The sequence below is a fragment of the Squalius cephalus genome, assembly GCF_949319135.1.
Source record: "Squalius cephalus genome assembly, chromosome: 23".
Lineage (NCBI taxonomy): Eukaryota > Metazoa > Chordata > Actinopteri > Cypriniformes > Leuciscidae > Squalius > Squalius cephalus.
The window spans coordinates 25,984,700-26,007,161 of NC_137144.1; the positions used below are offsets into that span (position 1 = coordinate 25,984,700).

General features: G+C 37.6%; 1 protein-coding gene across 7 annotated transcripts in view; it reads right to left on the bottom strand.

Moving 5' to 3' along the window:
* neo1b (neogenin 1b) overlaps positions 1-22,462 on the bottom strand; it is a 128,293-nt gene that overhangs the window by 56,293 nt on the left and 49,538 nt on the right. For all 7 annotated transcript variants that reach the window (XM_079858905.1, XM_079858906.1, XM_079858902.1 and 4 more), the window contains exons 3-4: positions 8,849-9,124; positions 7,568-7,718 (exon numbers count right to left, since the gene is read on the bottom strand). In XM_079858905.1, coding sequence (XP_079715031.1) covers positions 7,568-7,718; positions 8,849-9,124 — 427 coding nt within the window. The remainder of the gene's footprint in view (positions 1-7,567; positions 7,719-8,848; positions 9,125-22,462) is intronic.

Genomic DNA, 22,462 nt, shown 5'->3' on the forward strand with positions numbered 1-22,462 from the left:
CAGTGAAGCAAGTGATCCTCATTCATCCGAGGAATTCCTCCATGATCCGCTGGCTTTCTGTGAAGCACTAAACAGCATTCCGGCTCTAATCCCGAGACATGGCGTGATTTAAACGTGAGATAAGACACAAGATGATCTGGGTCTACTTTAGGGCTGCACGATATTGAAGAAAAATGTGATTAACTCATTAAATAATGTGATATGCGATATGATAATGCTTAAAGTGTGTAAAATAAACTTAAATTAGTGTTAAAATATATTAAAAATGATATACCCTACATGTGTTTCACATTCTTTTTGTGACTAGAAAACATCGCTACAACTTCTGAAAGTGAACATCAGTGTTTTACTGAAACATAAGAAGTGTTATTTTAACATCAGTGTAAACCACAGGGTTCACGTTATCCTACATTAGGGTTATTTAACAACAGAAACTGAATAATCAAATGTAAAAATAAACACTGCTTAGTTTTCACTGTATGAATTAAACATATACTGATTCTTATTAAAGCTACAAAAGTTATTTTGAGTGATTTTCTTCGTCTTTTGTTCATGACCCCAGTTATTGTAAGCCGTTGCGATATACATATCGCGATATATACATTTGCAATATTTCGATATATTGTTTAGCCCTAGTCTACTTCTGTCACTGATCTACCACTAGCTTTCTGTTCATATCCAGACACTCTTTAAATGATTAAATGCACGGAGAAACTGGCCTCAGATCAGTGCAACGGCGCTCGAACCGTTTATCTGACCTCTCTTAAAAAGACTGGACAGAAATCACTTGAGGGACTGGCCTCTGAATGAGAGTTTATGCATGGTGTGTAATGAATGAGCGCCTGAGCTGATAAGGAGGTGATTTGTTTACTCAGTTCCTGCGAGCCATTCGACAACCTTCAGATTAGAGTTACAACAACATGCCAGAGAAGCAAACAATGGAGGAGGGCGAAGAATGTGACTTATTCAACACTGGTTCTCCATACTGGAATCTTAAAGCCTCTAAACACACAAGATTTCAAGATGAAGAGCTCTTACGTCTTCATTCTTGGCGTCCTTCTATCTTTAAAGCTTAGTTCACGCAATAACAAAAAAATGCCATTAATTACTCTCCCCTCATTTCACACTGCTATTTATTTAATTATTTTTTACATAGAAAAAATATATAAGTTCTATTCCAAACAACAGTTTATAGTGACCTCTAAATGGGTCATATTTAATTTAAAAAAATATATAAAATTACACTAAAAAAAGTTATATTAAAGTCATACAATTATATAAAATATGTATTAAATTATATACTATTTAAATAAATCATATATTAAAATTAAACCAATACAACAATAAAATAAATTCAAGAAAATGTAGGCATCACAACATTACACCGCGTTCCAAATTATTATGCAAATTATATTTTACACTGATTTTCCTAAATAGTCGATGCAAATGACAGTCAGTATAATTTTCAAGTCACCAACAAATTTCATTGAACAAACCAGCAAACAAAAACAGTATTTCTTTCAAAAATAAAACAGTCAAAATGCACTGTTCTAAAGTATTATGCACAACAGAGTTTGAAAACATTTTATAGGTTGTAAAGAACTGTAAATGTGTTGAATTTGTGTCATTTGTTGAATTTGCAGCATTGGGAGGTCATATTTACTGAAATCAAAAGCTACTTCAATCAAACACATCTTAAGAGGGCAAGTTACATGTTAACATATCAACCCTTCTCTGATATCACCTTCAAAATTCATGCATCCATTGAACTTGTAGTGAGTTTATGGAGAGTTTCTGCTTGAATTTCTCCCAGAGCTGCAGTTTTGATGCGAACTGCCTCCCACCCTCATAGATCTTTTGCTTGAGGACGCTCCAAAGGTTCTCAACAGGGTTGACCATGAGTGTCTCTCCTGTTATGCCCATAGCAGCCAATGGCACAGAGGTATTCTTTGCAGCATGAGACGGTGCATTGTCATGCATGAAGATGATTTTGCTACGGAAGGCACGGTTCTTGTTTTTTAGTTAATTAGTCAATTAATTCAAAATGCAGCTGCACGGCTTCTCAAAGGGAAGCGTAGAAGTGAACACATTGCACCAGTTTTCATCTCGCTTCATTGGCTACCGGTTAAATATAGAATTGATTTTAAAGTTTTGTTATTTGTTTTTAAGTCTTTGCAGAACCAGGCTCCACAGTACCTATCTGAACTACTACATCTGCCCATACAGGCAAGATCACTAAGATCTTGTTTACTAAAATATTACTAATTTTACTAATTTACCATCTGTTCCTAGAACTAGACTTAAAAATAGGGGTGATCGTGCTTTTGCAGTCATCGGCCCTAAGCTATGGAATAGCCTACCGGCTTACATCAGATCCGCCCAAATCTTGTCAATTTTTTAAAACATATTTTTTTTCAATAGCTTTTAATATATCTTGATTTTTTTTCTTTTTTTTTTATCTGATTGTTTGTCTTCTAGGCCTTGTAAAGCACTTTGGTCAACACCAGTTGTTTTTAAACGTGCTATACAAATAAAATTGTATTGTATTGCTTTTGTACCATGGAAGAAAGTGGTCAGTCAGAAACTCTATATACTCTGCCGAGGTCATTTTGACATCTTCAGGGACCCTAAAGGGGCCTACCAGCTCTCTCCCCATGACTCCGGCCCAAAACATGACTCCACCACCTCCTTGCTGACGTCACAGCCTTATAGGGACATGGTGGCCATCCACCAACCATCCACTACTCCATCCATCTGGACCATCCACCAACCATCCACTACTCCATCCATCTGGACCATCCACTACTCCATCCATCTGGGCCATTCACCATCCATCCACTACTCCATCCATCTGGGCCATCCACCAACCATCCACTACTCCATCCATCTGGGCCATCCACCATCCATCCACTACTCCATCCATCTGGACCATCCACCAACCATCCACTACTCCATCCATCTGGACCATCCACCAACCATCCACTACTCCATCCATCTGGACCATCCACTACTCCATCCACTACTCCATCCACTACTCCATCCACTACTCCATCCACTACTCCATCCACTACTCCATCCACTACTCCATCCACTACTCCATCCACTACTCCATCCATCTGGACCATCCACCAACCATCCACTACTCCATCCATCTGGGCCATCCACCAACCATCCACTACTCCATCCATCTGGACCATCCACCAACCATCCACTACTCCATCCATCTGGACCATCCACTACTCCATCCATCTGGACCATCCACCAACCATCCACTACTCCATCCATCTGGACCATCCAGGGTTGCACGGCACTCATCAGTAAACAAGATTGTTTGAAAATGAGTCTTCATGTATTTCTGGGCCCACTGCAAGCGTTTCTGCTTGTGAGCATTGGTTAGGGGTGGACTAATAGTAGGTTTATGCACAGGATCCCACACCTTGAGGTTCGCGGACTCCAGAAGCACCAGCAGCTTCAGATACCTGTTTGCTGCTTTGTTATGGCATTTTAGCAGCTGCTCTTTTAATCCGATGAATTTGTCTGGCAGTAACCTTCCTCATTATGCCTTTATCTGCACCAACCCGTCTGTGCTCTGAATCAGACACAAATCTCTTCACAGTCCGATGATCAAGCTTAAATATCTAATGTTTTCATATCTTGTCCAAGGCATTGCACTATTTGATGCTTTTTCGCAGCAGAGAGATCTTTTTTTCTTTCCCGTATCGCTAGAAACCTGTGGCCTGCTTAATAACGTGGAACATCCTTCTTTAAGTAGTTTTCCTTTAATTGGGCTCACCTGGCAAAACTAATTATCACAGGTGTCTGAGATTGATTTCAGTGATCCAAAGAGCCTGGAGACACAATATCATCCATGAGTTTGAGTAAAAAAAACTGAAATATTCAATGTTTATGACACTTAATTCCAATTTGCATAATAATTTTGAATGCGGTGTATAATGTACAGTATGAAATATTCATTTTGAGATTTGCTAAACATTACTTTTAACTGTGTTTTTAAAGTATTTAGATGACGGGACATTAAATGTAAAAAATAGAAGAAATGTATAATTAAATAGACAGTGTCAGTGATATATATATCCAATATGGACCTATAATGTTAAACAACAAAACAAAAAAATGACATTTGTTCGTGAATCACAACCTAAATTTTGATCTGTCTGATACACAAAGCTATTATATAACTATAATAGCCATGCAAAGATCCTATATTAATGCTTGGTCTAAAACACATTTTTTATATATATATATATATATATATATATATATACACCTTTAAAATAATTTCGATCAAACTCTAAACCAGATCTCCTATGAGAGGAAGAGTAATCAAGTCCATTTTCACTCACAATGGGGCTTTTACCAGAGTAAGCACTAAAACTCCACAGGGAAAAAATGAAACGCTGAAGGGAAGATTTGGATCTTTCACACACACACACACACACACACACACACACACACACACACACACACACACACACACACACACACACACACACACACACAGAGTAGAGATGTTGTCTGAGCCATGATAGACTCTGTCTGCCCCTCTGAGGGACTGGGCATTGTGGGTAATATGACATTATTAGAATGTATCCAGCATCAGGAATACATTACATCGCCCGAAGACCATGAGAGAAGCAATTACGCAGTAAATAGAGTCTGTCAGCAATCATCAGTCCTGCACAGACAACCGGCAAAGAACCGCAATTAGACATTTAGCCGCTTTCAATCGACAGCGCAAACTGACATCAAGCCTCATCGGAGAGACACAGCACACGAGCTGAAGGGGGTAGTTAGCGCCTTAAACAGGTCATGATTAGTCTGTTCAGATCCATGATACCATCAATTCAATCTTTATGGAAAGCATTGTTTCAAATTACGGTGGGCGGGATCCAAACGGTTAGGATGCATTACAACAGACAGCAGCAGAACAGAGCAGAATCTCAATGAAAATCCTATGAAGACGATGGCCCTGGTCCAATCACTAATCAGCTGCTTACGTACACAGCATTTTAATGCACCACTGCCACACTCTTCATTAAAACCCTCTAGACACGAAACGATGCTGCACAAATCCTCACATCCAGGACCATTACATCCATACATTCACTTTCATTCCCCCTTTTCTCAAAGCACTTTCCCTCTACAATTCCCAAACTGTATTCCAAAATAAAATGTATAAAAGAAAGAGAAACATCATTAATTCTGCATGGGCCGCAGCAGGGATTGAGCTGTATCCCCAATCTTATTAGGGCAGCAACTGTCAGAAAAGAGGCCGAGCGTTTGTCCCCCATTGGCAAATCTAGAGGCTTTTTCCTAACGTGATCTTACATACAATACCTACAATATACTCCAATCTGATTAGGATCTGTCAAGGTCAGTCTTATGTTTTCTTCAGGAAAAATTAATATGAAAACTAGATTTGAAACCTCTGTGTAAAACTCCCTGTGGTGGGTCACTGTCAGGGCATCGGCACTATTATTGTTAATTAAAACTGAGGCAATGTTTTCATTAACTGAAATCAAGTTGAAATTAAATAAAATATAGGATGATGAAAATGGCCGAGATTTAAATGTCTTAATTAATGGGATAACCTTTCAAAGGTGAGAATGTGTTGGTTTATTAACTCAATATTACAGGTTTTTAAAGTTTTTAATGTCATGTTACTTGATGCCTTCATCTTTTTGTATTGTGTTTAGCAATTATAATGTTTGGGTCTACATAACAGCACGTGACATTTGTTAGTTAATCATAACTACGGTTGCAGACACACAGGCCCTGTTTATCGGATCACATGTAGACGACACTAAATACAGGTGTAAACAGGGTCTAAAACGTTTTGAGCTTGTCCACTTTCGACACTTCCAGAGGTGTTGAAAACTCATTCGACTGGATTGCTTTCGTAGTGTAAACGCTCATGTGATCGAATGTGTTCAAACAGCCACAAAAGACCGTCTTCTCTCCGTCTGCTGATCTAATGAGTGACATTATGGGAAGAGCTCGAGCCAGACGGGATTTAAACTCTATCGGCTGGAGACCAAAGTTTGGTTTGAAGATGAAAAACATACCAAGCACAATGTTCTCTCTCCATTCCTGATTTCTAACACACACTCACAGCGTTCGGCTGGTCTTGCGTCTGTCAGAGCAGAAACTAAAGCTGATGCTCTCCGTGTGTTTTTCCGTGTCTCCGGACGCGTTCATATGTAAATTACACAAGCTTATTTCATCCAGTAGATCGAAAGAACTGAAAAAGCCCATACATTTACTTGCCCATAGACTCTCCCCTCGAAGAAATCAGGACAGAAGTGTTTGAAAGTGGACAAAAGAGACGGATTAAAACACCAGGTGTAAACGGGAATGTGTCTCCCTCGTCTACTTGTGATCCGATCGACTAAAACACATCTCAAAACCAGGAGTAAACAGGGCCATGGTGAACATGCTCTCCAATGTTCTAAGGATTTCTGCACTCGTTTTAATGTTTTGCTGCTAAACGATTTGAAGTGTCATTTATATCTGTAACACAGAGGGCAAAGTTTAACATTTAGAGTTAAAGATTTGAACAAACCCCTAACACTAAGGAAGCTCAAAAGTAATAGTGATGTTTAGTGGCATCTGAGCGACTGTATGTTGCAGACATCCGTCAGCTCTGCTATTGACCTTGAAAATGTTGTGCATTTGGATACAGGTTATCAACATCTATGCAAGAACACGATAATCCTAGTGTTAGGGAGTACAACACAGCGGGTTAAGAAATGAAAAGAGACAATGTGGCAATAAAAAGCATGTAATCGCTTTTGTCCATGTCCACAATGCAAACATTCCCAACCCCACCGCTGAAATCGCATCAGGGTAAATATTCCAGCACACAGGGCGTGATAATGAATGATAGAGCGCTGGACCCCTGACAGCCGATTTACATGCCGTGACAATTCAGTCCTTTCTACATTATTCATGTCCACCCGATGACAACAGCCAAACCTCCGCTGGAAAACAGAGGAGAGAAGACTATACCAGCAATCCTGCAAACTATTCAAAGCAATTTACAGTAAAAGGCGTGCGTGACTTTAGATGAAGCCGTGTTCCAGTTAAGAGCATCATAACTATGCCACGCACATACGAAATTACACAATGGCCACGTGGGAACGCCGCACGCCTCTATAATATCCATTCACACAGGCGTCGGTAATTGCCTCCGGCGGATAATAAGGATATTTTACGCTGAGGAATTTGGACGGACGTTGAATAGTCGATAGCGCGATTAAGAGCGACTGAATGGATTCTTTTTGTGTGCTGATCCGCAGTGAGTTTGCTTTAGTATGCCGAGCCACACCGAGGAAGAGTGTGACTGAACGACGCTGGATCTGAGGAGGAGAGACTGCAGTGCTCTAGTGTACCTGTATGCATTTCTTACACACAACCAAGGATTCAACAGGGAAATGAAAGATTCTCTGAGCCAACATGACACACTTTTCATTTTTTTGCGTTTATCTGAAGGGTTCTGTCAGCCAGACAGTGGAGGAGTGCAAAGACACAGTTCTGATGCACTTACCCTTCGTCAATCGACCGGTCGTTAAACGTCCAGCGAATCACGGGTACCGGGTATCCCTTCATGACGCATGGCAACAGCACGCTCTCCCCGACAACCTTCACAACAGCAACCGGGCCTTGGAGAGTCTCTAGTTTTTCTTCAACACCCGAATCTGCGAAGATACAAACACACACACACGGGATTGTACAAACACCTATCAAGTAAATTCCCAATTCAACCAATCAATAAAATAATAACAGTAGGCCTATATTAATGATTGTTTTACTTCATAATACTAATAATTTATTATTGCTACTATTTTTTATATTGTTAGTGTAAGTGTACAATGTTGCTGTTTGAGCATAAAAGAGATTATAAAGCTCAAAGTCTCCACTCCAAAGGGAGATATTTTATTTAACAGAATCCACTTTCCAGGAACTACAACGAACGGCTCGTTTGGACTACAACATGATTTCTCCGGATCTTATGAAGTCATAATGTTACTCATTTAAATAACCCCAAATAACAGTGTTGTTTGACCTTCCTAGGGCTGATGAACTTAAGAGTGGCTAAAATTTATTTTGAACATTAAAACCCAACGTTTATCTGTGTGTGCTGCACATTTTATGGAGAACTGCTTGTTTTCTGTTGCTTTTGTAAGACTGTTACACCACTCCTAGGAAAATTAGCCATGGTTTTGTGATCTATTACTGTTTGTTTACTCTCTGCACCTGGGAAACAACACAAGTCCACACCATGATGACTAAAAGTTTACTATTTCCAACTAATGCAAGCCGGTATTTGACACTGGTACAACATTGCAGATTGGTGGGAGTGGCCATAGACGGTGTGATGGATTTAAAAATAAATAAATAGTAAACTGTATTTAAAACCAATAATAATTCTAATAACTAACATTTATTTTCCTTGCAGGAATTACATTTATATGCTTTTGAAACCTGAATGTTTCCAAACACTTTGGTCAAAGTCAGTCAGTGTGTGTTAGTGAATCATGTCCGAATATAACAAAAGGGGAAATGAAACAAGACAGATATATAAATATATAAACTAAACAAAATAACAAAGTAATCAAGAAATCCAGAGTTTGCTTCGAAGGGTTTGCTGAATTATGCATATGAAGAACCAATCATATTATAGGAAAATTATGTAATGTATTAAGTCACCATGCTCTTATTCTATAAAAACTGTTGAATTCTTTTTGCTGGTGGGATTCTCTCTGAAATTGGTCTGAGATCCTCCGGCTGTTATAATCACAGCACATTGCCTGTCTGGCATCTGTACCTGCGGACACCTGTAGTTCAGCCTCCTCGGTGGATTTTGGCGGTCCCAGAGCATCTATTGTGCAGCGGTAGAGTCCAGCGTCGGTCTGGGAGGCGTTGCTGATGACCAGAGCTCCACTGGGAAGCTGTATAACTCTGGCGTCCAGTTCCACGGGCCGACCGTCCCTCTCCCAGCGTGTGAACGGGACGAGCTCCTCCGTCACCTCACAGCTCAGCATCTCAGAGCCGCCCATGCGCACAGATACGCCCTCCGGCTGACTGAGGAACCGCGGAAGTCCTGCGAGAACGGATGAGATGCGTTACATTTCTACAGTAAAGCTCATTTAAATGTAAAGCAAATCTCTACAGTGATGGAATGAAAAAATTTAAGCAAGAACAATTCAAACAACGAACCCTGAGGAGCTACAGATGGAGATTAGATGCGTTGCTAACTCTGGAGAAATTAAGTAAATAACACTAATGGTTTCCGTCATACCAATTAGCAAATAAACTTAGGAGACGAGCATTAAGCATGTTTGAACAGCACAGCGGAGGGTCTGTTTGCTATCATATTCCACTCGTTTTATTAATACTCTGATTAATGCGTCCAAATTAATTAAAGAGGAAAATTTCAATGTAGAGGAATGAATTTCTATCCGAATTTCAATCATCTGTTTAACCCACCAACTTGTTAATTTAATTTAAACACAATTTATTCAAACCTCTAAAATAAGGAAGAAACGAATAGTGTTAAAAGAAAAATTATATTCATTGACCCTCAAGCTTATTAGGTGAGGTTAAAACTGAAAGAAAACTGCATTAATATTCATGACTGAAGCAAGGATTTGCATATTAAAACAAAACTAGAAAACCGCTAATCAAACCTGCATAACACACAATGTTCAAAAAAAAAACACCCGATACTAAAAAATATTAACATTTATGTATTCCAATATTTAAAAAAAATTAAAAATACACACACAAAAAGTTTTAGACATTTTTTTTGATAATAACAGACAAATAAACACTCAATGCTAAATATTAATGTTTATAAGTGATTTAAATGTTAAAAAATACATATTCATATAACTACACACACGACTTTCAAATTGTGATATTCTTGCTTTTTTTAACTTTATTTTCTAAATGACGAGGGTTAGAATTTTTTTGCAAATGAACAAATTAAATCAACAAATACTAATTTAGCAAAAGAGTGCGCTAAATGTTTAACATTTCATTTAAAAGAAAAAGAAAACTCTTTGTGCCATTAATTGCTTTGAAACTCGCTAAATAATCAACATCAAAAGATTACACAAATAAACAGTTCAGAATCACCACTGAGAATTCTTAAGAGACTCATCAAGAAGATAACCGTGAAACTGTTATTTCTCTCTTTAATCTCACGGTATGAAGTTTGTGGAAGATCTTCTTAGTTCACTGTACAGACCGCAGTCTCTCTAACAACGGAGTGTGTGTGAGCCGAGAGCGTCTCTGTCATCCTAATGTTCTCCTGGCCTGTTTATGTGCTTGATGTAGGACTTGATGCGGTCTAGAAGCACTAGAACGGTGTGTGTGTGTGTGTGTGTGCTGACAGGTCTGTAAATTAGCCCCAGCCTACGACCCGAATCAGAGACATACCTGTACACACACACAGCGCTTTTAACAGGACAAAATCTCAGAGCTTCGATGCAACAGGCCTGAAGACACGGTTAGCCGTCACTAGCAGAAAACTGAAGATGTGCGACTACATCAGGACTCAAGCTGGGCAAATAAGGCCAGAACAATGTGCATTTGGGGGGCAGAGCTTCTGTGTGTAAACAGTTTACGAAGCCTGTCAGAGAGAATCTCCATGTGTAAACGTGCAGTTAACAAATGCAAACATACATTCAGACTATACAAACACAAATACTCTGTCTGGAGCGTCTGAGCATGATAAGCCACCATCTTAAACGCACAAATCACACACACTGACAAACTCTACCAATACACACACAAAAACACATGCATTCAATCATATGCACACACAAGACCAAACAAACTAGTTTGTGAATTCAAGCATGACTAGAATACTAAACTTGGGATTAGCAGTTTGATCAAATTCATTACACTAAGTTTTTATCTTCAGCTTTCAGAAAAGCCACTCAGAACACCTTAAACACTTCAGGCTTGGTTTACTCCTGGTGTTGAGATGTGTTTTAGTCAGATCACAAGTAGACACATTCCCGTTTACACCTGGTGTTTTAATTCGTCTATTTTGTCCACTTTCAAACACTTCTGTCCTGATTTCTTCGAGGGGAGGGTCTATGGGTGAGTAAATGTATGGGCTTTTTCAGTTCTTTCGATCTAATGGATGAAATAAGCTTGTGTAATTTACATATGAACGTGTCTGGAGACGACGGAAACGCATACGGAGAGAATCAGCTTTAGTTTCTGCTCTGACAGACACAAGACCAGCCGAACGCTGTGAGTGTGTGTTAGAAATCAGGAATGGTGAGAGAACATTGTGCTTGGTATGTTTTTCATCTTCAAACCAAACTTGGGTCTTCAGTCGATACAGTTTAAATCCCGTCTGGCTCGAGCTCTTCCCATAATGTTACTCATTAGATCAGTAGACGGAGAGAAGACGGTCTTCTGTGGCTGTTTGAACACATTTGATCACATGACTGTTTACACTACGAAAGCAATCCGGTCAAATGTGTTTTCAACTCCCTCTGGAAGTGTCGAAAGTGGACAAGCTCAAAACGTTTTAGACCCGTTTACTCCTGTATTTAGTGTCGTCTACATGTGATCCGATAAACAGGGCCTGTGTGTCTGCAACTGTAGTTATGATTAACTAACAAATGTCACGTGCTGTTATGTAGACCCAAACATTATAATTGCTAAACACAGTACAAAAAGATGAAGGCATCAGGTAACATGACATTAAAAAGTTTAAAAACCTGTAATATTGAGTTAATAAACCAACACATTCTCACCTTTGAAAGGTTATCCCATTACTTAAGAAATGTAAATCTCGGCCATCAAACCCAAGTGTGTAATGTTGGACACTTCATGCACTCAACGGTCGCAGCTTGAATAAGTGCATGGCGTACAGTGCATCATTTGGGACACAACTCTTGAAACTCCCAAGAAACTACCCAGAAGACCCCAGCAACAGCACATCAACATGCACAACTAACATAGTGGTGGCTAGTTTTGCACAGCCTACACACAGTCACAATCCAGTATATTCATTCATTCACACAGAATCTCACTGAAAATCAAACACTTGTTCTGTCAGGCTGCTGGTTTCTAGAGAACGAACATGTAAAAATCCCAGCACACCACAGGCACAAAACACACACACTCACTCAAAGAGTAGAGATGCCAGTGTATCTGCCACAAAGACGAGCTGCCGGCAGGCCACATGTAAGGTAAACATGAAATGTGTGTGTATGTTTGTGCAAGCGTGTAGCTCGAGCAAATAATGCAGTGTGTGATCCGTCCACATGCTGAACGCAGCGAGTGTATCTCACTGCATCGTCCCTGATGTGATGGAGAGACACCAGAGGAATCATTAAACACAGCTTGGAGTCATCTACAGCCTGAAGGCAGACAAACTCACACACACACACACACACACACACACACACACACACCTCCGAGGCCAGTTCATATTTCTCTCACTGGAACGTACGGATCTGCTCTGTTCTTTCACTCTGAGTTATGAATGAACAACTGGTGTTTTTAAGGTCTTCACACACTTTCTAAGGACTAAGAGCTTGTCACATGTCACACGCTAGAGATAGAGCGATATAGCAATTTCAATGTAATGATATGATCACCTCGAAGACCAAACATTTAGAATTTTTTTAACTCGCATCCCAGTGTTAATCTTGTCAATATAATTACTGACGAAATGTTTGATAATGAAGGTTTTTTGATTTTGTTAATGAAGTTGACAAAAAAAAATGCCATCATGAAGTTCGAATGATTTTAAATTAAATATACTGCTGATGAAAATATTATGAGGAAAAAAATTATGAGTAATTAACAACATAATAAAAATGCTTGAAAAAATCTAGTAAATTCAATCGTCGTCAATCACAACAATATGTGTAACCAGTTTTTATTAACATTATGTTATTTCTGTTTTATAGATAATATGTTTTAATATTTATACATTTGTTTTCTCATTAATTTCTTGTCATCTAAAATGTTATTTTCATTGACTATATTAAAATTGACTATATTACTATAATCAGACTTAATTTTTAATTTAAGAATAATATTTGCTATTTTTTAAATGAACTATAATTAGACTCAGATTAAAATTTTCAGATTTGATTAATAAAAATTAAGACTAATATAAAAAATGACTATAATATAACATGACAAAAAAAATCTGAGAATGTGCCAAACAAACAAACAAACAAAAAAACATTAAAACACCGCACTCCAATATAGATTCGTTGGCCAATGAAGTTTCCGACTGCCATGTCCAGTTGTGCTTTTCTAAACCCGATCTGCTGTTTCCCCTCGAGTGTCAAACTGAACCCGCCCAATGTCCTGTTGCTCCTTGCTGTCACTGTATAAACTAGCGCTTGTTGATTTAAAGTGCAGCACCTGATAATAACACTGTTCTCGGGTGATCGGATCATGGACAGTCAGTTGAGACAGACTGCAGTTCGCTCCTGGTAATAAAGAGCATCTCAGATGCTTCTCCTGAGAACACTAGACATCTCCTACATCAGTCTGTCACTGCATGCCGATGCTCGCGGTAGGCTTGTGCATGTGCATTTATGGATGCATCTCACAAACACTCATTTTGCTACGTGTTATGTGTTATCTAAGATCCATTTGGCATTATAAATAACCTCTGAATATGGGGACACTCTTAAAAATAAAGTTTTTTTTCCCAGTTTACATATACTTACTCCATGAGCAAGGAAAACAGCGACAAATAGAGCAAAACCAAAGTTCAAGCACTTCTCATCCTTTACACTAAGGAGGAAATCCAGCATGACTTTGAAGGGACCAAGCAAAATCACTGCAAAAAATGAGTTCCTTACTTAGTATTTTTGTCTTGTTTCCAGTCCAATTATCTAAAGATTCTTACATCAAGATGCATTTACTAGATGAGTAAAATGTCATAAGATACTATGTCTTGTTTTCTGGGGGAAAAAATCAAGTGAGTTTTGCTTAAACCAATTATCTATTATTCTGCCAATCCCCCAGAAAACAAGACATAATATGCCATTTTACTACTTTAGCACATGCATCTTGATTATTTGGACTGGAAACAAGACAAAAATATTGAGTAAGAAAAGCATTTTCCATGTATTTATGATTATTATGCATATTATGATTTTGTATTTCGGCATTGGGCATCAACCTGGCAAATACTGTAATTCTTTTTCTTATACGGTTTACAATCTGTTTAAAAGTCTCATCTTATACGTTATTAGATAGAACTGTTAAACTAATGAAGAGTGGGTGATATGTGCTCAGGCTCTGGCTATCTCAGCGCGTCAAAATAAAAGTCCTGCACCACAACCAGAGCGGAGGTATGTAAGTGAATCACTGTGACGTCACACGCATCTATTATTAAATTAGTTAATATATGATTTAATTATTTCATTATTTCATATCCTCTATAACCACCTGGTGTGAAAGCCGCCATAGAAGAACAATTTTCGGTTCCCAAAAGAACCTTTCAGTGAATATCTAGTGTGATCTTAGTGTGAAGAATATTTAAAGAACTTTTTTCCACTATAAAGAACCTTTTGTGGAGTAGAATGAACCATCGACTCAAATAAAGAAATGCTAAGAATGTGAACACCTCCTCAGTTCTCTCCATTTGTGATCGGATTCCCAGAGACCTGAAATGTTTAAAGACGCATACAAGTTTGAAAAAAATGTCACATTAGATATCCCACCCTCAAAAAAGTCCGTTGAGTCCAGAAAACCTGCATGCCAGCAGCTTTCCAAACACTGGTGAGGTCTCCTGTGCATCTCACGTTCCCCCCCGAGCAAACACACAGAAAAAGCTCCTCTATTCATCCGTGGATTTCATCTGCCCTCCACAAACATTTGCTCCTCCGGTTCCCTCACACTTCCCCCACTGACCGCCTCACGTCCACGCGCTCCAAGAGCAACACGAGACCTCACACACGCGTAAACAGAGCAGGCGCTAACAGGACACTCGCGAGACCACACAGGGTCCCATTCAGACGCAGGACAACACACACAGCTTTCAGTGTGACGGATGGCCTGACGGTACTGAAACTGCAAAGTCGTTTGGACAAATTAAGACCCGACTCCTGATTCACATGTAAAATAAACCAATATTTTGAAAGGAACAGTTCATCCATAATTAAAACGTCACCAAACATCAGACTTCTGGACAACACAACAGAAGATGATGTGGAGAATCTGAGAAGTGACCAGGTACTATGAAGCTTCATTTGACAAAGATGCATATGCCACATGAATTATATTTCAGTTTTATACAACATCAAACCTACTTGCGTACAGCAATATAAACTGTGATGTCCACAAAAACGTACTTTGTATTATTGCAAAGTTATAGGATATACATAGTCTCAAACTTTATAAACATACATACAGTGAAGTGATATACACCTTCATATAAAGTATGTCCAACTTTATCCACATACATACAGTATACTCATATTATTTAGCAAAATCTGATTGCTTATATGATTGCGAGATGTAAAGAATATCATCGCCCGGCTCTAATCTGCTATAAGGCATAACATCATGATTTTCAGTAAAGCTGCTTTGAAACCATGTGTAATGTGAAAGGCGTTATATAAATAAATGTGACCTGTCTACAACAGCTTCATGTGCTTTAAGTAATTTTTCACTGATTGCTTTTCACTGCAGCTATAATATCATTTGCATATGAGAATATACAATCAGTAGGTTAAAATATGCATGTGCAAAAGAGTTTTGAGCGGTGCAAATTTGGGCCTGTTCCTCACACAGTTTTCTGATGATTCAGACGTCTTTGAATGTTAAACAGGAATTTGTGCGACAGTCATTATATGCATTCACCATATGGAAAATTAAATTAAATTCACATTTATTTGTATAGAGCTTTTCACAATACACATCGTTTCCAAGCAGCTTTACTGAAAGTGCATATTACAATTTAGAGTGATCTATAACTAAGTTATTTATTTCAGAAATGTACATATACAAAATCACAGTTAGCTAAAAATGTATTCATTTAAACACTGTAATAATTTAAGGCAGAAACAATGAGCTCATTAAAGTAATGAATACTTTAAAAACAACAGCTCGGAGATTCAGCAAAACATCTCGTGATCTAGAGCGAACAAATGAGGGCGAGAAAATTACACCGTTTTCTTTCTTGAATTTCTGATCCTAAATTAAGTGCAAATGTGAGACTTAGAAATGCAGTCAGATGCTGAACTTCACACGACAGATATGAAACAATAAATGTGGCAGTAATGGAAATATTTGCGAGCCCTAAAGCTAAAAACACAGGGAAAGGTGTGAAAAGCGTCAGGGACACACTGCCGGAGCGTAATGAGCCCGAGGACGGAGACGCTCTGACAAACGAGCGGCTCAAATCGATACGTGTGCTTCACTAATGTAAAATCAATCACAGGAGAGGAAGAGACCCTCAACACACAAACAAAGAGGAGCTGCCATAGTTAATGGAGGAAACGCTTGAATATAAATGACTGTGCCACTGCGACAGCTGTCACTATGGCAACACAAACATCTGGAGCACATGTGTGGGAAAATGATTCAACATTTGACGCATTGAGTTTTTTTTTTTTTTATTCAAACACACAATGTGCTTTCATTTACATCTAGAGGACTTCTCAAACACGCTGGTTTCTTTGTATTGGAAGTAACTAAATAAACTTCTACTGCTAGAAACTTAACTACATTTTCAGTAGTTTAACAGAAGCTTGCTGTTTCCAAAACACTGAAGATTCACAGGCTTCTTTGCATCTTTATAGCAAATGCTTATATAGACGTGTGTGTGTGTGTGTGAGCTATATAGGTTTGAATTTAAATTAAAAACAATTAAAGTGACTGCATTTTTGAGCGAGTCATTGATTCATAAATACAATGATAACACTGACTATGTTCACATGTGCACCAATAATGGGATTATTTCTAATAATCAGTGTAAGGTCTTAATCGCAGTACGATGTTTACATGACACGAGCAGAGCTTTCACTCCAGTTTACATGCAATTTTCATTATTCTGATTATTCTCTAATAAGCATGGTAATACCTCACTCAGATAGGCATAAAGTATGATTTTAATCCACTCACATCAAATTTAAAATACATTTTTATGGACGTACTGGATATTATTCGGTGCCGTGATGAACATCTCAATGCCGGGTTTGCCTATACGTTGCCGTCTGGATGAAGATATGGAGCAGAAAACTTCATAATTACATCACAAAGTTCATTCATGAAGAAACGAACACATGCACACTTTGGTCAGAGCGGTAATAATGCGACTAAGGTGTTTACATGCCTGTTAATTGTGATTAAAATCGGTGTACGCCACATAGTTTTACTACGACTGTGAGCTGATTAGTCGATCGAAATCGTTTACATGAGGTACTGTAAAGTTTAAAATCGCAATAGTGCCAAATCCCATTATGAGGGTGCATGTAAATGCGCTCACTGATTCAAAAACAGATTCATTACAAGTGAATCTGAGAATGAATCACTGAATCATTCACTAAACTGATTTTTTCAAATTCAAATTGGTAAACAAAAGAGCTAATACAACAAAGCTGAAACTATACTGACGCACAGCTGCATTTAACGAAATATTGATATAAATAAAAATGTATTTAATATAAAACTTTTATGCAAAAAGCTTATGAACTTGAATTTTTGTTTGAAGTTTGAAAGTCAAAAAAACTGCTCTGATTAAAAATGTATAGAGTGCTACACTTCTTTTTCAGAAAAGAAGCTTGATTGTAGTAGCCCGGCATGGTTTCCGATTCAAAGCATCTTCCCTCACACTCTCTCTGCTTTTAACATTCAGTCTCATTATCTGCAAGTAAGAGGAACACCGGCACGCCATCAGAGCTCCGATTTTAGACCTCAGTGTATTTACTGCAAACCCTTTCTTCTAAAATAGGGCAGAAATGTTCAAAGATGTAAATATATGCATCTGAAATTACCCATGGCCATCTGTAAACAACTCCTAAAGGCAAACGAACAAGTGAGCTGCAAAGTTTAACACGTGAGCCGGCAATCGTGTGTTAATCTTTAATATTTTAGTGGTTGCGTAATGACCGCAGTAATGACATATATGCTGTGTTTACAGAACGCATTAATGGAGTCACAGAGCCGGCCGTGGCATTAATTCACTGCCCATGTTAATGGGGAAAGCAGCGAGTGGTTTTAATGCAGAAAGCAGAGGTGTTCGCTTTAAAAAGGTCCAGATGCATTAGCTAAACCAGAGGAAGTATAGCGTGTAGCTGTAGCCACTCAGGGACGAGTTTAGGTTTTTTTCCTTAAAAAGCAGAGCGCCTTAATGAATGCAGAAAGAACAGACGTAAAAGGGGCCATTTCATTAAATAATGAATTTTCTTTCACCTTTGAGTTTGATGTACTAGGTAGACATGAACTGCAAAACTCCCTGTCCAGTCCAACCAGACCTTAAGTGCATGTTTAATATTCAGCGATTTTGCTACCTTGATGAAAGTTGGTGAGCAAAAGCAAAAGTTAGTCAATATAAAGGCGATTTAAAGGGATAGTTCACCAAAAATTAAAGTTTTGTCATCATTTACTCACCCTAAATATAGTATAATTGCAACCGACAACTGTTTGATTACCAACATTCTTCAAAATATCTTCTTTTGTGTTCGATTTCTTTTGACTGATAAAATTCCAGCCACCGGAAACACTAACTGATAAAGTGAGTTGGACAAAACCTTTATTTTTAGTAAACTTCGTGTACACAAACAATGTTGTCAATGCTGGAGTTCATGTGTAGAGCCCCTGGTGATACTTCCAGCACAGTTTCATGTTGTGTTGAGCCTTCTTAGTGTTTTAAAAATAGCGATTTTTGATGCAATCACTGTAGTGCCCCAAGCACTCCCATTCAAAAGGCATTTTGACCGAAAACGAAAATACGGTCAATCTTAAAAGTGGCGTTTGCATTCTTATTATGCTTTCACACGAATGCTTGACTCGGGTAGATTAACAAAAAGAGCCTAGAATGCGAATTTTGGTGAGAGTTACGCTTTAAGTCTTAAAGGTACAGTACAAAAAACAGCCTTTTGAATTACAACAGAGTGGAAAATGATCAAACTTAAACTGGCACAAGAAACCTTGCCTAACATTGTATTGTTAACATTGTACACAAACCTCGTAAAAATAACAAATATTAAAGAAAATTATTATAAATAAAATAAGCATTGTAAACATTAAACATTGAAATATATAAAATTGTTTATAAAATAAAGTTGATAAACCATCAAAGTGCAGAATATGACCCCTTTAAATTTGTCTGGGTATATATACCCATATTCTTCTTTCAAGAATCCAAGTAAAATATCTCTTTTAGATTATCATATCCTGAATAACACAGCAAAATAAGCAGGACGGGCCAGAATTAAAACGATAAGATGCATAATATCTGCAGCGGAGTCTGAAGGAGAATCATTAAAGTGGAGACCCAGCAGGGAGTCAAGGACGACGGAGAACATGAGGTGGAGAGATCATCCAGTCATCATTAAACTCTATGATGGAAGGCCAGATCTTAGGAAAGGTCACGCTCATCTCCAGGCGACTGCACACGGGTCACTCAGATCGGCGTAGAGATGAGCAGTTTAATGGAAACTCTCAGTGTCTGCGGGAGCAGCGGCCGCTAGCTCATGTTCAGCGCTGATTGACGCGCGCTGAGACGAGATCATGAACGCTAAAGGTCAGACATGTCCGCTTCAACTGGAAGATGATGCATTTCTGATTCAGTGTTTCAACTTACGAATTGATAATTAAGTTAGTGGAGAATCTGAACAGGATCAGTGAGACAGAATTTATCCTTAACTGTAGTTTTGAGTTATCCTTAACGCAATGTTTTGATCATCGTTCTGAATCTGATCCGACGAAGTCTTCGACAAAATTGCGATTTTCTCAGCTTTTTTTTTTTATTAATGAAACTTTACCCACATTCAAGTGTTGATAAAAAAGAACGAATTAAGATAGACTAAAATGCTCTGTTCTTTCTTTTGATATTTTGACTGTTTACATTTACAACAAAATATTTTGGGGTCAAAAAAAAAAAATTACAAAATAAATAAATAAAATAATATATATATATATATATATATATATATATATATATATATATATATATATATAGAGAGAGAGAGAGAGAGAGAGAGAGAGAGAGAGAGAGAGAGAGAGAGACCAAATACTGCTCAAAATAATTTATAAGAAATAACAAATATATTAAAATATATTATAAAATAAAATATTATAAAACAAAAATGAAACAAGCAAACTTTGTTACAATGGTTAAAAAAGTAATAATAATATTAATTGATTCATTTAAAAAATAAAATAAAATAAAATAAATAATAAAATGCCAAATCAAATAAAAAATAAAAAATAAAAACAAGCATTGTTAAAATGTTTAAAAAAATATTAATTGATAAAATAATAAAAATCTCAAATAAATAAATATTAAATAAAGTTTTTACAATACAATTAAAATAATAAAATACAAAATAAAACAAAAAGATTATAAAAATCAAATGAGAAAATTAATATTATTTTTAAAAAAATAATAAAAAACAACAACAACAAAGCTTTGCATAAAATAAAAATAAAATAAAGGTGGATATTATCATTAAAAATGTCAAGACTGATAGAACAAGGCGAAACTTAGTAGCACAAAGTTACCCAATTAGAGCTTGCCGATTCAGTGTTAGGATCTGTAGGCGACTCTAAGACCAGGGAGCATCTAAAACCATCAAACCGTTAAGCACACTTTATGGAAAACAATTATCAAGTCGTCTGAGTTTTCCTGACTCAATTTGCCTCCCCTCTCTCGAGCACATCACTATGAGCTCAACACACACGGGAATTCCTGCAGCCGGGCCGATAGTTCTCGATAAACAATCGAGGAAAACTCATTTAATCAGGTTTAAAGGAGCAGAGGTTTATTGAGCTGAACAGGCTCGGTAAAAACACCTCCACGAACAACACTTCTGCACCAATCACACATCAGAGACCTGTCAAATCCAACCAATCAGGAAACAATCAATGTCCCTCACACCCTTATGACATTAGTCGAGTTCGTTTATGACCTCAATCTTCTTGTACTTGCGTGGGAGAAACCAGGAGAAGGCAAACCGTTTTAAACGCACCTTAGGGCTCTGAAAAGTTCAAAGGTCAGAAAAAAGGAAAAAAGACCTTTATTGGACTTGAAGGCAGGTTTAATTTGATACAAACATGTAACTGTGAGGGAAAAACGTACAAGACACTAAATGTGTTATAAAAACACAACACAAGAAAACTGTTTTTTTAAGGAATTTTGAAATAATCTGGTTTGACCAAAACAAACAATCCAATCAGGGTAATGGACAAAAAAATGGTGTATGGATAGGGAATGGGATCTTATACTATTTACTATGTTTGCACAATAAAATATCATTATTTCAACCAAAAAATGAATATTTTGTCAACATTTACTCACCTTATGACAAAATGAGTCATAATGACTTATGTCATCGATGTCTTTCTTCTGTGGATTCTGGGTTGCAAAACACAGTGTGAACAACAACTCTTTTCACAGACTGTGATGACGCGTTTGCACAGCTAAAATAAATCTTGCCACGTTATTTTTATATTTTCAGTTTTTTTTTAATGAATGTACATTTATAACACTATACTTTGTGTTTCCTTACATCAGAATGTTAACAGTGCTGTCTGAGTTTTTCTAATACAACGACAGAGAGCAACAGCAAACATGACTTTCTGATCTGATCTTTTTATCTCCTGATCGATGTAATCAATCAATATTATATTCAATATTGAATGTGATTTCACCAGGTACAACATGTACCTGGATGAACATCTTTGTTGATCCTGGAACAACATTCAAATCAACCAATCAGAGTTGCGGGACAAGTTCCCAGTTTATGTCAAGTTTAGGCTTACAATCAAGGTTAGTTCTACATCACTGTTATTCACCTATTCATCATTTTAGGGATTTTAGGGATAAGTTATGGGTAGGGTTTGATTTAGGGTTTTCGGACAGTAATGTTGTTCCAGGACCAACAACATATATTTGATCTTACTTGGCAAAATCCTGGTGACCGAAAAAGGTCCTATGGACTTAACTTTGGTCCCTCACAGAGTAGTTTTCACATGAAATGAAATATAGAGTCTACAGGTGGTTCAGAATATCATGATGCTTCTAGGACGGGATGCTAGAGAACTGAAGGGTGACAAACAATCTATAACCACAGAGATGCTGTGTGAAGAATCATAGATGTGTGCTTTCACACATGAAAACAAACCTACACACATATACACTTGAACTGATGCTTATGTTTACTGAAAAAGAAGAAAAATCTAAAAATACACATCAGAAACACGTCGAGGAACC